Below are 15,112 nucleotides of genomic sequence, written 5' to 3' on the forward strand. Positions count from 1 at the left end.
TGTTTAAAATTAGAGAATGCACTTAGTGTCCAAAGTTTATAACCAGTGAGATATAAAAAGAATGTTCTGTTAACTTTTTTTCTGGCAGAAGATAATCTGTTTCTTGTTCTTGACAGCTATTCTGTCTTTTGCTGATTTATGGTTGTATTGCATTAAGACAGCACTTTAAAGAGGAACCTTGGAAGTGGATAACTATGGGATTTTCTTGAGATTTAGCAAAAGAAGCTATCTGTCATTTCAGTCACATAGCTATTTTCCCTGCTAAAGTGTTTGTGTATGTCAGTTAATAATGGTTTGAAAGGCTATAGACATGACAAACTGTTTATTTGTTAATGTATTTTTCATTGATCTGATGCCTTGTGGTTCATAGATAACAATGAACAGTACAAGTAAATAAATTAGTTACAATTTATTTTGCTATGGAAATTAAAGTATCAAATAAACAAGCTAGAAAATAAGAAATTCTGGCACCAACACCACAAGATTCCACAGTATCATGAGTGGGGAAAAAGAGAAACAAATCTAGGACAGAAAGACATGCTCTGCATGGAGAAATTGTAAGACATGATCTTTTGTTCACAGGAAATTTTTTTTTTCAGGAATTTGATTGCGTGTGTCCGATGTTCAAGTTAATTTTATTCTTGCTCAGAGACTATGACAGAGCACTTCTAGAAATGCAGTGACAAAAACCAAGCGCAAGTCTTTACAAAAGTAAATCAGAAGATGTCTTTTTTTCTGGTATTAGTTATAACAATTTCTGCTTTTAATTACCAATCACAGTTCATAGATAATTCCCTCATTACTAGGAGACCCTTTTCACTTTTAGCTATTATGTCTGCTAAGATACTGTTTAACAAAGGAGCATTTCAGTTCCAGACTGCTCAGATTTAATATGAACAATATTTCAGTTTCATTATTTCATTAAGCAGCTTTTAGCACAACAAATGGTATGTTTTGTTGTCTTCTTCTAAAAGCAGATTACATCTTGAATTAACACCAAGCATTTGCTTTAGTTATCCACGTGGCATGACTATATGCTTTTTAGGGCTCAAAGCAACAAACACGCTAGAACTCTATTTATTTTTTAGTACTTACGCAACCCCCTGGACATAAATTCTTGACATTTAGCAACAGTGTAAAATTACGGAGGGAGGTCACAAATTATAGCTGCCATATTGGATTTTGACAATTTGACAAATACTAAAAATTATTCTGTGAACCCGAACATAGTAGAGGTTTAAAACTTGGAACAACAAAATGTTTTGCTTTTGTTCAACTAATAAGTTTCAAATGATATTAAGCTATTTTTTATGGTGCTACTTTTTCCAAATGTATAGTCTCTGCCTTAAATTTGTAGCTTGAATTTCTTTTTAGGCTCCAGTATTGTAATCAGCTAGAATTCTATATTTTTTCAAATTTAGGAACACACATAGAGGTCAATTCCACATTGAAAAGTCAAGAATGGAAAGCATTTTAATTATGAAGCCTTCTTCTGGAGTGTGAGGGAATGAGGGAGAGGGCAAGCAACTCGCACACTGACTCACGCTGACTCAGCTCCCACAGTTACTTCTTCATGTGTGATGGTTAACCTCTGGCAACCATCGCAAATGGCTTAGTGTAAATGTGCTCAGCAAAAGGTGATTTTCTGTTATTTTCTTTTCAGTGCCGGGCAAGCAGGAAGCCAGTTTGTGAATATTTCAGAGATTGCCGTAACAGATGTTGATTTCAAGTTGCTTAAGAAAAGACATTTACTAACTGGTGTTGAACAAGGCAGTGTTAGGACCGCATTTGTCTTCCATATTTGTCTGTGTTTTTCATTACTCACTATAAACAAGTAAATGTCCTTTTCCAGATGTAACTAGAGGGAAAACCATCTCTTGCAAAAAGTTATTAACTTAAGTTTTTTTTATTTTCTTAATTGTTTCATCATGGAAGGTTTTGCTAAATACCATGTTTTTGAAGACTTGAGAAAACAGAAAAGTAATTTTGAGCTTAAATTTTAAGAATGACACCAAAAGGATATTTTGGGTCACTGGTCCCTGGGCTCCTATCTCAGCGTACAACATAAGTGTTTTCACTATTGAATCTTCTCAGCAAAACAAGACAAACTTTTGTGCAATGGTAGAAAAAATAAAACATTTGTTTTTTCAAAAACTTCAGAAATATCAAAAGCTTAGAAACTAGCTTTCAGAATATTTTTTTCATTGTGCACCAGGAAGAATGGTTTTTAGATTGGAGCTTTATGTATCTGTCACATCTTTTTTCAGGACAGTGCATTTCAAGATTCACAAACAGGAAGGTCCCGTACTGTGTCAAGTTCAATCCCGATGAAGACAAACAAAGCCTCTTTGTGGCTGGAATGTCAGATAAGAAAATAGTTCAGGTAAGATCTGTGGGTTTGATTTATTTTCAATAGTTTTGGTTAATGTAGGCTCACACACCTGAAGAAGGTTCCACGGCCGAAAAGTTGTGGTTTCTCTCTTCTTTTTTTCAGCATGGAATAAACCTATTACTTGTTCTCATACAGTATATGTTGTCTTGTACCATAGTAGGACAGTATTACGTGTGAGTTCATTAAAACTGAGGGCCATTTGCACAAGGTCCTTTTTCAAACAGAAGAAAGATTAATTTAATCTTCGGTTTTATACAACCTGCTGTTCTAGCTACGAACAATAATATGTCTTTGGGGTAGATGACAAAAATTCTGTTCTGTACATAAATAAATATGTATTTAATACTGTACTACAAATGTGTAGTTCATATTCGGCTGCAGATAAAAGTAGCTTTGCCAATCTGTGATAATCCTTGTGGGGAAAGAAAATTTTATAAATATCTGGTGAGATTTCCGGCTTTTGAACAGATATAATATGTCCCTATAGAGTGCATTCAAAAGAAATGCATATAATAATTATAATGTAATGCTAGCAAATCCAAAAGGCAGTCTCAATGGGAGTGTTCACATTATTTAGAAATCAGCCTTTATTGTAGTTGTTTTATCTGTCAGTGGGTTGCATTTGCAAAGATTGAACTACTACTAATAGACAATAAAATATACAAATCAGATCAGTTCTAGAAAGGTGTCCAAGGTTTATGTAGTTGGATACTGATCTTTATTTCTAAATGAAAAGGGTGTCTGTTAAAGTAACAGTCATTATTAAACTGAATAATCAAAAACAGGCTGCCAAGTCATATTTAGTTATTTTTATCTGAAATCTTAGTACAGAGTATTCTTTCGCCATAGTGCCGTTTGACTTGAATTTAAGAAAAATGATTCCGCACTTTAGCAACAGTTTTGGAATTTAAAAATAAGTGGTGGTAAAGTTATATCTTTATGTTTTTAATGTGTTTGACAGGCATGGATCAGTGTTCAAGCACCAGTAAATAGTATGAAAGCATTGATAAAATCACCAAAAATCATGTCAGCTGATAGTGGACAGTTTAGACTTTAATTTGTGTTAGGTTGCATTTCCTGTTCTGTTTTCAAGGCCCTGTGTTTAAGATTGTGGAGTGCAGTGGTTTAATCACGATCTTTCTGCACTGGACTACAATCTCCACATTTCTTCTTCATGGCTGCTTGTTTATTTTACAGTGGGACATCCGGTCAGGGGAAGTTGTTCAGGAGTATGATAGGCATCTTGGAGCTGTCAACACGATCACTTTTGTGGATGAGAACAGGCGCTTTGTCAGTACTTCTGATGACAAAAGTCTTCGAGTCTGGGAATGGTAAGTTATAAACTTCTTCAAAAATAAAACTTTTCATCTAAAGTTGCTTTGTTTTTGCTTTCACCTTTATACATTGAACATGTGTCATCATCTCGTCTAAAATTCTAATGTGTGGCACAGCTTGGTCTAATTGTTTTATAAGAATACCTCTCATTTAACATCTTTGGATTTCGCTTTTGGCAAAAACTCTTCACTTATGGCTACAATTACTTTGCTTCTTCAAATTATACTCCATACCCTACATTGTAAAACTCACACAAGGCACATTCCACTGTGCCCAGTTTCTGCAACAATTCCACCTACTGCTGTATTGATATTGTTACATGCTTACATGTAGCAGCATTACCAACACTTCCACTGCTCTCTCAGAAGACCTATATAGGGGTAAGTTAAAGCTGAGTTACAGCACAATACACAGACAGCCAATAATGGTGGCTGAAAATAAACTTTCTCACACCAAAGGAAGCATGGCCCCACGCACAATAAGTGGACTAAAATTCTGCGGAACTAAAATTACATTAGATTAACTTTATTTGCACTAAAGTGAAAATTTGTCTTCCCGCATTACAGGTGATTAAAATGCACATCATACAATTCATCAGCAAACATAAAATCATGGCAGACTAGGAATGTTTGTTGTCCAGACAGTGCTGGGCTAGAGGTTGAACTTTTTCTGCCTGAACTACAGGCCCTAGCCACAGAGTTGTGTAAACTCTTGTAATGGATCTGTCTTGAAGCTGGAAGAGAGGTTTGAAATGACCTTGTTTTTTTTGTAGCTGTGACTTACTCAGTTAATATAAATGTAAATGCAGCTCCTGATGTCTTGTTTTGACCCTTCCTTAGAGCTGTAGGTTATTATAGCGCAACCACAGCTGATTATCAGTTGAGCCCTTAAAAAGTAAATAAAGCCCTCAATAATACCTCTCTCAAATTAAAACGAATAGTTCATGTAGAAACAATTTAAAATCACACGTGAAGGGCTTATAAATGTCATTTGTGATGTTCAGTCAACCGTCACAAGACCACATACCCTGATATTTTGGGGTTGAAACATCAAATGAAACAAGTGTTGCATGCTTGTGTAGTTTTGTGTCAGCTCCATAATTTGAAGCAATTTTTCCACTTCCCCATAAAAGGCAATCAGGAGTCTACCTCAGAAGTTAAAAGAAGTATTTATTTCATGTGCATGGGAGTGAAATACACGGAGATGCTTGGTGTATTTTTCTCAGTGATTAAACTACAACAGTCCTTTAACATTTTTCCATTATCTATCATGCTTCAGATTGGCATTCCAGGATCAGCTCATCTTCCTGTTCCCTATTTAGCAAAGATAACTTCTTTTGATACAATTGGTTACTTAGTTTCATAGCTTGCTTTTTTATATAACACAGTATAGAATTATATAGTAGCCTTTGTGTCCAACATTCTTCCTCTGCAGTTCTGCATGTCCACCTTATAAAATACATCAGCGTCAGCAGAAAAAGTATGTACAAAGTTCACAAAGACCCTCTCAACAATAGAAAGTCATGCCCTCCTTTGTGTGAAAGAAAGGTCAATGTAGGAAAATTGTTCTTATTCATTTATTCATCTTCAGGGAAATGTCAGGGAAAACACAGACTGAGCTAAACAGGCTTTGCATTTGAAATGTTAGATATAAAGTATTTATTGATAAATTAGAAGGAAGAGCTTGGCTACTGGATCTCTGCAAATATATCAATAAATAACTCTCCCGTTATCTTAGAAACTGGTTAGCCTTTCTTGGCTCATTATAAGACTTTTCCTTTGTTTATTTTTGCCATTTTTCTAGCTATCTAAAATAAATATTTAAAGATCAGGTCACCATGTGAACTCTTTTCTGGTTAATTCCTTAGGTCACTTTGTGTGAATGTGATTTCCTTGTTTACCAAACAAAAACATAAGCAGAATGTAAATATTAAAAAATTGTTGATGAAAGGGTTCAGGAGGCATCTTGGGTGGTTTGGTGGACACGTGCTGCGATTTTTCTTCTTTAGATGAGTCATATTTAATAATAACCAAGGCTCACTTTCAGTGCAACATGGACAAAGCAGCCTTCAGGTAAGCCATTTCCAGAGAGACTGGCATTCAGCTCCAGGAATTGCTGATTATAGTTTGTTAGTGACTTAGCGTTCTGAAGGCAGTCTTGCAGATGGTCTTGTCTAGGGCTGGCACTGAGATGTGTCCCTATGGGGCCGACAAGTAGGCAACTGGTGAAGTTTGCAGTGCTGTTGGCTTAGCTGTATCTGCCTAGACAAGCGAGGCGAGGCTTTCATATTTTATCTGGCTGGAACTTTTTATTAGTCAGACATGAATTATTAGAAGTGTACCTCTACTATCCAGTCTTCAATAGTTAGGCTTTGTTATAAGAACATTAAAGTTGGAAGTTTAATCTAGATAAGAGATCTATTATTAATATTTCACAGTTGGTTTAATCCTAAACCATATTATCTGAAATTCCCCCCCTGCTTTCTATTCTCCCAGCAGTTTTCTATCAACATTACAGATTAATGTGCGTGTAAAATTTATTTTAATCAGCCTACATAATAATAAAACCTATTTTAAAGACATTTTTGTCATTTTTTATTAAAAGAATTAGTCAAATTAGCTTTCGGGCTAACAAAATGTACCTTAGAGCATAAACCCAAAGAGACTCTTTATTAGTAGAAGGTTTCTAGGCAGATTAATCAGTGTAATGTATTGTCAACTGAAGATATTTTAGCTCAATCACTCTGTCCTCATTAGAAAAACGTTAGTTTGGAAAAGGAGCCTTCCGTCTCATTTAAAAGAGTTATTTTTTTGTAGGTTATAGTGAAACTGTATAGCTAAAGAGACGGACCTAAATTGCATAAATATTTTTATCAGTGGGTTCAAGTGAAGGACAGAACTGAAAACTGTGTTACTCAACACTAGAAAGGTTACCAATCAGAGGATGCCATTTCATACAGTAAGCTTTTTGTTTGCAAGTAGCTAATTGATCCAAAGGTCTTATCCAGCAGTTTCTTGAAAGAAGACACAGTATCAGCTTTTGCAATATGGCTAGATGGCTTGTTCAAGACCTTCTCAACCTTTTGTGTTAAAAAAAGTGCCATTATTCTCAGTTTTAAAGGCACTTACATCATAGTTTCCACTTGTGTTCTCTTCTTCATGTTGCATTGTTGATCCTGAACAAGTCCATTGGGTTGGCTGTGTCAGTGCCTTTGAGAATTTTGAATACTTTTGGATACTTGGGTACTGTCATAGTCACTATAGGTTTCTTCAACCTGTCAGTATTAATTGTTTCCCTTATTCATATTCACTCACTTTTATCTGGACTGATTAGAAAAGAAACTATCTTTTTTATGACGTGGCGGTCAAACTTGTACACAGTATTGTATATGAGGTATTACTAGTACATTGTAAAATTGTAACATATATAATTCCTTGATTTATGTTTTACACATTTTACTGTATGTCTTAACATTTTTTTTTGCTTTTTCTGTTCCTTTCCTACATTGTCTAGGAGATATACAGTACACTGTATTTCAACAATAATGCATATGTCTTTTTCATTAGTATCCTCTTTAGGCTTGGTGTTTTCCATTTTGGTTATATAGTTTATTCAATCAAGTAACAAAATATGTTTAATATAGTTGCCAGGCACTAAAAAACACCAAGTTGATTCATGCATTTTTTTTCCTTTTACTTTTTTAATTCTGTTGTTTCTATCTATAGATGAGGTGGCAGTTGAATTGTTTATTGGTCTTCTGTGATCCGATTCTTCTCTAAACCAAAACAGCTGTTGAGAAACTGACAGACGACAGATGGAGCAATTCCATACTGATAACTACTGAGAATGAAAGAAATGTGCGTTTGGAGAGAGGTTTGAGACTGAGGATTCAGGGCTTTCATAGAGAAATAATTGAGAACTGAGGATTGGTCGGAGGTTTTGATCTGGCCCAGCTGACAAGGCAGACCTTATTTAGGGCAGCAGCCAGCTCTTGAAGTCATGTCCTGTTTTGCACTCTTCCATTTTTAGTGGTCAAACTCATTTAGTGTAGTGGTCAAACTCATTTAGACATTTGGTTTGAACACTGAAAGGTGAAATGGAAATGGTGGAAAGCATTAAGGCTTTGGCAGTGCCCCAGACCAGAAAATATCTCAAATACTGTTTACCCACTGGCTTTTAGTGAGATGGAAATGTGGATGAAGAGTGTTCACTGTGTTGAGCTCCCCATGATTAAAGTACAATTCAAATGATTGAAAGAGGTTCCCTGAATATCCATCTCATATTAAAAGAGTGCCTGTCACCTATACCATTAAAATATAAATATATGCCTGTATATTTCTGTGCTGAATACTGTGTTTGAATGCAGCATTTGAATATTCCAGTTAAGCTGTATTTCATTGCCTTTTTTATTTGCTCTGCTGAGACAGTCTGCACCTAAACAAATTCAGATTACTTGGAGGAACTCCATTCAGATGCCAATACCACGATCATCCTTGGAGTGGTTTAAAATGCATTTTCACTAGTATACCTATTGCTCTGTTAGGGTTCTTCTATTTGTACTTACTAGAAAGGGATTGTTTTACTACAAACAGAAGCAGTATGTTTGGATGAATAGTATGTATGTTTTAATGTTTGTTACTTTTGTGAGATCTGACCAGTCTTTTTTTTTTTGCAAAGGGTGTTTTCTGTACACAATGATTTGGGATAGAAATACAATACAGTACAAGACATATTTGATTGACTGTAAGGTTTAATTTTAAAAATGTATGTAGCTAATGCTGGTAAAAACAGAAATGTTGAACGGGATATTGGTGACTTCATTTATTACAACTCCGAAAGTTGGTCTGCTAGATGTTGTTAGCCAGAATTCATAGTCTAAATATGAATTTAGAATAGACTAATGAAAGCTGCTTTACTATTCCTGACATGAACCCACCAAGCAGTTTTTGTTTTTAAGTTCTTAAAATTACTATATTCTAAAGCAGTGTTTGCAGATTTACAGTCTGCTTACAGATTATTTAAATGACTCTCTTCTTACCGTTTACTATAAAATGTATATCTTCTTGCTGTGTAAAAGAAGAGAAAAATGTGAAATCTTTTGTGAAAACAAAAAATCGAGAAAAGTTCATTCTGCATGTTCCTAGTTTGACATTATAGACTAGTTGTTTTTGAAAGCATCTAAGTGAAACAATGAGACCTATCCATCCATCACCCATTCTCTAACCACTTCTTCCAATTAAGGGTCATGGGGGAGCTGGAGTTTATCCTGGCAAGCAATAGTGAGACTCATCTGTTTTAAATTTGTAGGAGTAATTATCTATTTATCGCTTAAATGACCGTCCTGAATTGTTTAATCTTCCCTTGTATAGGTTTGTATTTCAGGATTATAGTTACAGTGGATGTTATAGGAAAGAAAATTGCATCTGTGTTTGCAGGAGAAGCTTACTCAAAGGAAAACTTTAGTCAGACAGTAAACCTGCGCTGCCTGTCATTTAAAACTCCATCTGAAACATACCCTGCTCTCCTCAGGTTTAATGGCCTACTTCTCATATAGTGAACGCTGTAGCTCAAAAGCTGCCTTCATTAATGGAATTCTCAGTGGCTTTCTTTTGCTTAAGTTGGCAACATAGTGCAACATATTCTAGGCCATTTAAGAGCTAGAATAGAAGTGAACATATAGCTTCAAATTCCTTTTAAACACCTTACTAATCTTCTGAATCATGCACTCTGTTCTCTTTCTTGTGCGCAGCTACATTTTCTTAATGTTATGTTTTCTTAATTATTTTTTATATCCTTAGAAATCATTATCCATCTGTGTGAATAAAATTTTGGAAGATTGATGCTTATGCACACTGAACCAGAGGACCTTAAAAAATGGGCGATCATTGTACAGTTCGGGTCTTCAGTGTCACAAATTTAATTCGATGTAATGAGCACTTCCATATGGAAGGTCTTACCATCACATTGCACATACAGATGATAATGTTTTCATTTTTGAGGTTTCCTAAAAGTGACAGGTGCCTTTTTTGGCAGGATGTGTACTGATGTGTTTGCAAAGCACCATTGAAATTACAGGTTGAGGAATGGACACAGTTCTGGAACAGCAGATCATGAAGCTGAAATGCAACTTTTATAAATAGCAAGTATATGTTACTTCTGCGCTGAAAATTAGAAACAAGAAGTACTGCATACATGTGGCTATGCCACTAGTTAATAAATTAGTCACGTCTAGAGGTAATACCAGAACAGGAGGATGAGGAAACACTATAGAAACTAATGAAGCTTGAAACGATGTGGGTAAAAGTCAAACACCTGGCAGTTGGTGGTTAATGTAGACAAGTGCAGGTATCAAAAATGTAAATGAGGTGTATAGATAAATTGGAAACACTCTGCTTGAAGATGCTGCTTAAGAAAAAACTTTAGTTTTTATGTTTGTTCATTTACATCTTCTCGATAATGTGTACAGGCATTAAAAAGGCAAGCAATTTTAGGATATGTAGTTGAAAGCTTAGATTTTAAATCAAGAGATGTTTTGTTAAAATTGTACAGTGCACTAGTAAGTCCGCAACAAGCTGTCCAGTCATGCAGCCCTTTTAAAGCAATAAGACATTTTTAGTTTTTATGCAAGGAAAAATGTCTAAAATATGTTTTTTGTCTTTACTGTTTGGCCACTAGGGAGTTGTTCAATGTAGCTTAATGGCTGCACATCCTCTGACCTCAGCCTAGAAGGTCACATTAAGAATGTCAGAGTTTAGAAGAAAACAGTGCTAGTTTTGCTAAATGAACATAACAGAGTAAATTGTCTTAAGAATGCAGCAACAGCTGTTGTATTTGGAAACACATACCCTCACAGAGGAAAATTCCTTAGAGTCAAGGAAGTGAAGCAGACATCTCACATCTGGCTTCATCTAGCATATATGATTCCTTACCCCTGTTAATTTATCTCTAATAAACTGCCACAATTCAGGTTTTATTATTAGTACTTGTACTGTGCTGAAAGGATCTGTAAGTACATGAAAGTAAATGCCAATGTGGCTCATGCCTTCTTAATTAAGGTAATTTTTCACAAAAGTGCCAAAAGTACACATTTCAGGACTTCGAAAGCCACTTTAAATCGTGTATGATTTGTTCCTAATGTTGCTGTTTTGTGTAGCACTTAAACTGTTGTGTTACATATTTTCTTATACAGTTATGGATGTGAGGAAGGTTTACCGACATGGTGTGTCCCCTCAGCTTTGATTGCAAGTTGTGTGTTGATTTGAGCTGTTTCCTGTAGGATTCTAGAGTATCTGTTCTAACAATATAGCAGGATTGCTTAATAAGAATAAACTAAGCAGTGAATTGTGTTCTTTCTGTTTTCCTGGAACACTTATGGAACAACATGGGTCAACATTAGTTGGTTTATCTTAATCTTAAAAGTTGATTACAAGATTGCATGTACTGCAGTTGATAAATGATCGAACAAAATTGACATTTCTGCGCAACCATTCATTCTAGATTTGTATTGCTTTGTGTTTTTTTCAAATTAAATGTTGCTATTACGGAACAATGTCATGGCATCCAAAGACTGAATCACATAATCCTGAGCTTTCACAGTGCTGTTTGTTTCGCAGGTTATGAATTGCCTTAATTAGTAAGGCAGTATATGCAGCCAGCAGGCTGTTCATATTTCTGTTTTCTTTAGAGCTGCAGGAAATGATTATTCAATTATTTGGATTATGTTTTCTGGGGGGGAGGTAAAGTGTCACTGACTGAGGTGATTAACTGCACATTGAACAACAGCTGCAAGTCTGAATTGATTTATCAATACTTTATAACAAGTAACAGAGGCAACTAGCAAAAGAAGAATTTTTCGAAACAACCTGTATTTTCAGGTTTTATTGGTTGTAATGTAACCTACAGAACCTTTGAATTGTTTCCCTGGTCATGTAGCCTAATGTACATAACCGTGAAAGATAATGTAGAAATTCTTTGCAATTCAAACATTTGATACTCCTCATACTCAGTCTCACCTAAACGGCTTCAAACAGCTGTTTCACGTCCTATCAGGTTCCGTCCTGGAGAGAGGAAAGCACCGTAGACATTTTTCTGTAAATAAAAATTGCAGCCAATCTTCCAGTCACTTTGATGTTTTTCCTCCTCTTTAACATGATATACTAGGTCCTGAAACAAACCATACTCTCTAACATGATGTTCAAGTCTTTAATTAATCTTAAATTAGAAAATACATTGAGAACTAACAAAATGACATTTATACATTAGAAGGCTGTTCTAAATGAATAAAATTCACATTACAGTGAAAGGTCCTGTTGTTAGAAAGGTATATACTCTGTGTGCTGGAAGGCTCAGCCCCCTGATTGCACTGTGTAGAGAACAGCATCAGCAGGGTGAGGAGTTTTTGCATTTCCCTTCCTCAAGTTGCTTTGATCCCCATTCTCAAGTTAGACTGCTGTTGTGGGAAGCCAAAGTCTCGTCCTTCTGGGGCTTTCTTTTATTTAGGCTCAGCATTTTCTGAGTGAATGCAAACAGCACCAGCAAACCATTCGTGCTCTGTACTCCCCAGTATCCAGCCCGCTGTAGTCACCTCTCCTGTGTGTGTGTTTGTTTTCAGGGACATTCCTGTTGACTTCAAGTATATTGCAGAGCCAAGCATGCATTCAATGCCTGCTGTAACTTTGTCGCCAAATGGTGAGTCTCATGTCAAGTAAAGCTGTGTGTGGCAGCTTAGTAATAGTTTGCCTTAACCACATGCAGAATGATTAATATTGTGTGCTTTTTAAAATCCTTAAATGGTTTATAATTTTATTTGCACAGAAAAATAATTTTCTTATTGTGCACAGACTGAACCTAGTAGAAAATGTTCTTGTTATACCTGTAAAATGTTTTGTTATATTGATTTACACAGAACTGAATGTTAAACATCCTAAAACCCATATAAATATTTTAAATAATTCTAAATACAGGTATTTAAGTGATTTTGGGAACAGGCAAAAACAGAAGGCTGGGATGCTCTCTTCCCCCTGTCATACAAAAAATACAAAAAGGATTTTTTTGAGAAATCAAAAAGATCTGTCTTATCTTAAGCAAAGTGTATTAATAATCTCTGTACAGATTAAGTATAATACTAGAGAAAATGCATAGTATCTGTACTGCTATGATGGTAAATATGGTTTCACTGTGTTTTCTCTAGGTAAGTGGCTTGCTTGCCAGTCAATGGACAACCAGATTCTCATCTTTGGAGCACAGAACAGATTTAGACTGAACAAGAAGAAAATCTTTAAGGGCCACATGGTTGCTGGCTATGCCTGTCAAGTGGATTTTTCACCAGATATGAGGTAAAAAGTTCAGTTTTTCTGTTGTCAGACCTTACAGTATACCAAAAAATACTGAATTAATTCAAGGTTATAATTTAACTTCACAGCTTTTCTTGGCATTTTAAATGTAAAAAGTAGCCCTTTTTTATGTTGTTCCTTGCAATTACAGTTTTAAAGGTTCCCCCCAGCTGACAGGAAACGCATTCAAGTTTAAGATCATCATTTGCACATTAGTGGCACCTGAAGAAATTCACTTAAATACACTTTGGACTCAAGCATCATTATTCTAGTTTTCAACATGAACACATTTAAGTGCCAGAATCCCCAACACCATTATGATTAATATACTTAAATGTACTTCTGCAAAAGCATTGCTGTGACCATTAAGGTTACCATGAAGTGCTTTATGTCAAAGTGTACTGTCAGTCCCTGTTTTGAAGAGTGTGCTATAAGCTCTATTAATTTGATTTGAAAATGTCACAGCTTTTATGAAATGCTATATTTTCTACAAATTCAGCAGTGTAGAAAATTAAATTGTTTGTTAATATGCATTTGTCATCACTAGTGTTCACAGCTTGCTTGCAATCCACATGAACTGCCTGCTCATCCAAGTGTCTCTTTGGTTTATAAACCAATATCTGTTTTGCAGACGAACAGCAAAACTTCCAGACTTCATTTCTCATGCTAATTGGAAGTTGTAATTTTAACAATAAATAAAACCACTCCTTTCACATTACAGAGAACGCTCTGATCCCCTTTAAGGCATAAGACGCATGAACGTTTTTGTATTTACAGAACAGCTCCCTCTTGGTTGTTAAGATTGTCCACTTTCTCTACAGCTACGTGGTTTCAGGAGATGCTGATGGGAAGCTGAACATTTGGGACTGGAAAACAACAAAGCTGTATCATCGTATCAAAGCCCACGATAAAGTGTGCATCAGCGCACTCTGGCACCCACATGAAACTTCTAAGGTTATCACATGTGGCTGGGATGGGCAGATTAAGCTCTGGGACTGAAGTGGATACTTGGAAGCATCGCAAATACGGGATCTGATCAATGCCTTCCGTTGACTGCCGTTAAAATTTCCTTGGTGAAAAAGGTGACCACCAAAAAATCCATCAAGATTAGTAGGGCTGGCATCCAGTCCTTCTGTGAAAGTCTTTTTTTCCTTAAGTATTATTGTCATTTACAGACAGCCGTGACACTGAGAAAAGAGAATATGTCAGGCTATTGTGCTTGTCTGTATTTTTACTTTTTTAATTACAGTGGTAGAAAATGATTTGGTCATAAGACATTGTTAACCACTCTTTATCACAGATTATACTGGGTTTGTTGCAATTTTAAAGTTGTGAAAAATCCACTGTCAACTCCTATCTGTGCTATTTTTTGTCTCAATAAAGTTTCATATGTTTCTACTCAGTCTCCTCAGAAATATTCTGGAAATTAGAAGACTATATAACAGTTCTTTGTTTTAACTAGTTCCACATTGAAGCAAAGGAAATATGAAACTGTTTTTTTGGAGCAGCTTTGTCTCTTTAAAAGAGCATAATTTACACTTTCGATTTCATATGTAAAAGACAAAGGTACCTAAATGTCAGTGCAATACTGTCTTTGATTAACAAAAATATTATACTCATTTGTTAGTCATTACTTGTCAGCTGCTTGTCCATGCCTGACCATTAAAGGATTTTATAAAGAAAAAATTATGACAACATAGTTATCCAAAGTGACTTAAAGGGCTTACAGTCTACATTTTTTTTTTTGCATATGCAGATTGGTACCCACTTTTATAGCTGGATTTGGCCTGGGATCATGAACTCTCCAGAGCCCTAACCACAGAATTAACAGATAACATAGCCGATTGTTGTAATTGGGTCTCTTCAGAATTGTAAAACACTGAAATTTAGGTTGTGTTTGTAGCTATTTTAAAGTTTAGAGTGTGGCTGTTTTATTAATCGGAGTGCCTAATGGGGAGCACTGGCCCAGATGGTGTGCACTATTTATGCTTACTGTTGCATAGAAAGCACCCTTAACTGATATGTTAAGGTGAATGTGTCTATTTTAGTTCCT

The 15,112-nt window shown here is 35.6% G+C and overlaps 1 protein-coding gene across 2 annotated transcripts in view; it reads left to right on the plus strand.

Moving 5' to 3' along the window:
• cdc40 (cell division cycle 40 homolog (S. cerevisiae)) overlaps nt 1–14,457 on the plus strand; it is a 43,391-nt gene extending 28,934 nt beyond the window's left edge. For both annotated transcript variants that reach the window (XM_088938254.1, XM_088938263.1), the window contains exons 11-15: nt 2,268–2,383; nt 3,590–3,723; nt 12,339–12,415; nt 12,918–13,062; nt 13,881–14,457. In XM_088938254.1, the coding sequence (XP_088794380.1) occupies nt 2,268–2,383; nt 3,590–3,723; nt 12,339–12,415; nt 12,918–13,062; nt 13,881–14,058 (650 nt within the window). In that variant the 3' untranslated portion in view covers nt 14,059–14,457. The remainder of the gene's footprint in view (nt 1–2,267; nt 2,384–3,589; nt 3,724–12,338; nt 12,416–12,917; nt 13,063–13,880) is intronic.
• The last annotated feature ends 655 nt before the right edge of the window (nt 14,458–15,112 follow it).

The sequence above is a fragment of the Atractosteus spatula genome, chromosome 2 (assembly GCF_055471065.1).
Source record: "Atractosteus spatula isolate fAtrSpa1 chromosome 2, fAtrSpa1.hap1, whole genome shotgun sequence".
In the NCBI taxonomy this organism is placed as follows: domain Eukaryota; kingdom Metazoa; phylum Chordata; class Actinopteri; order Semionotiformes; family Lepisosteidae; genus Atractosteus; species Atractosteus spatula.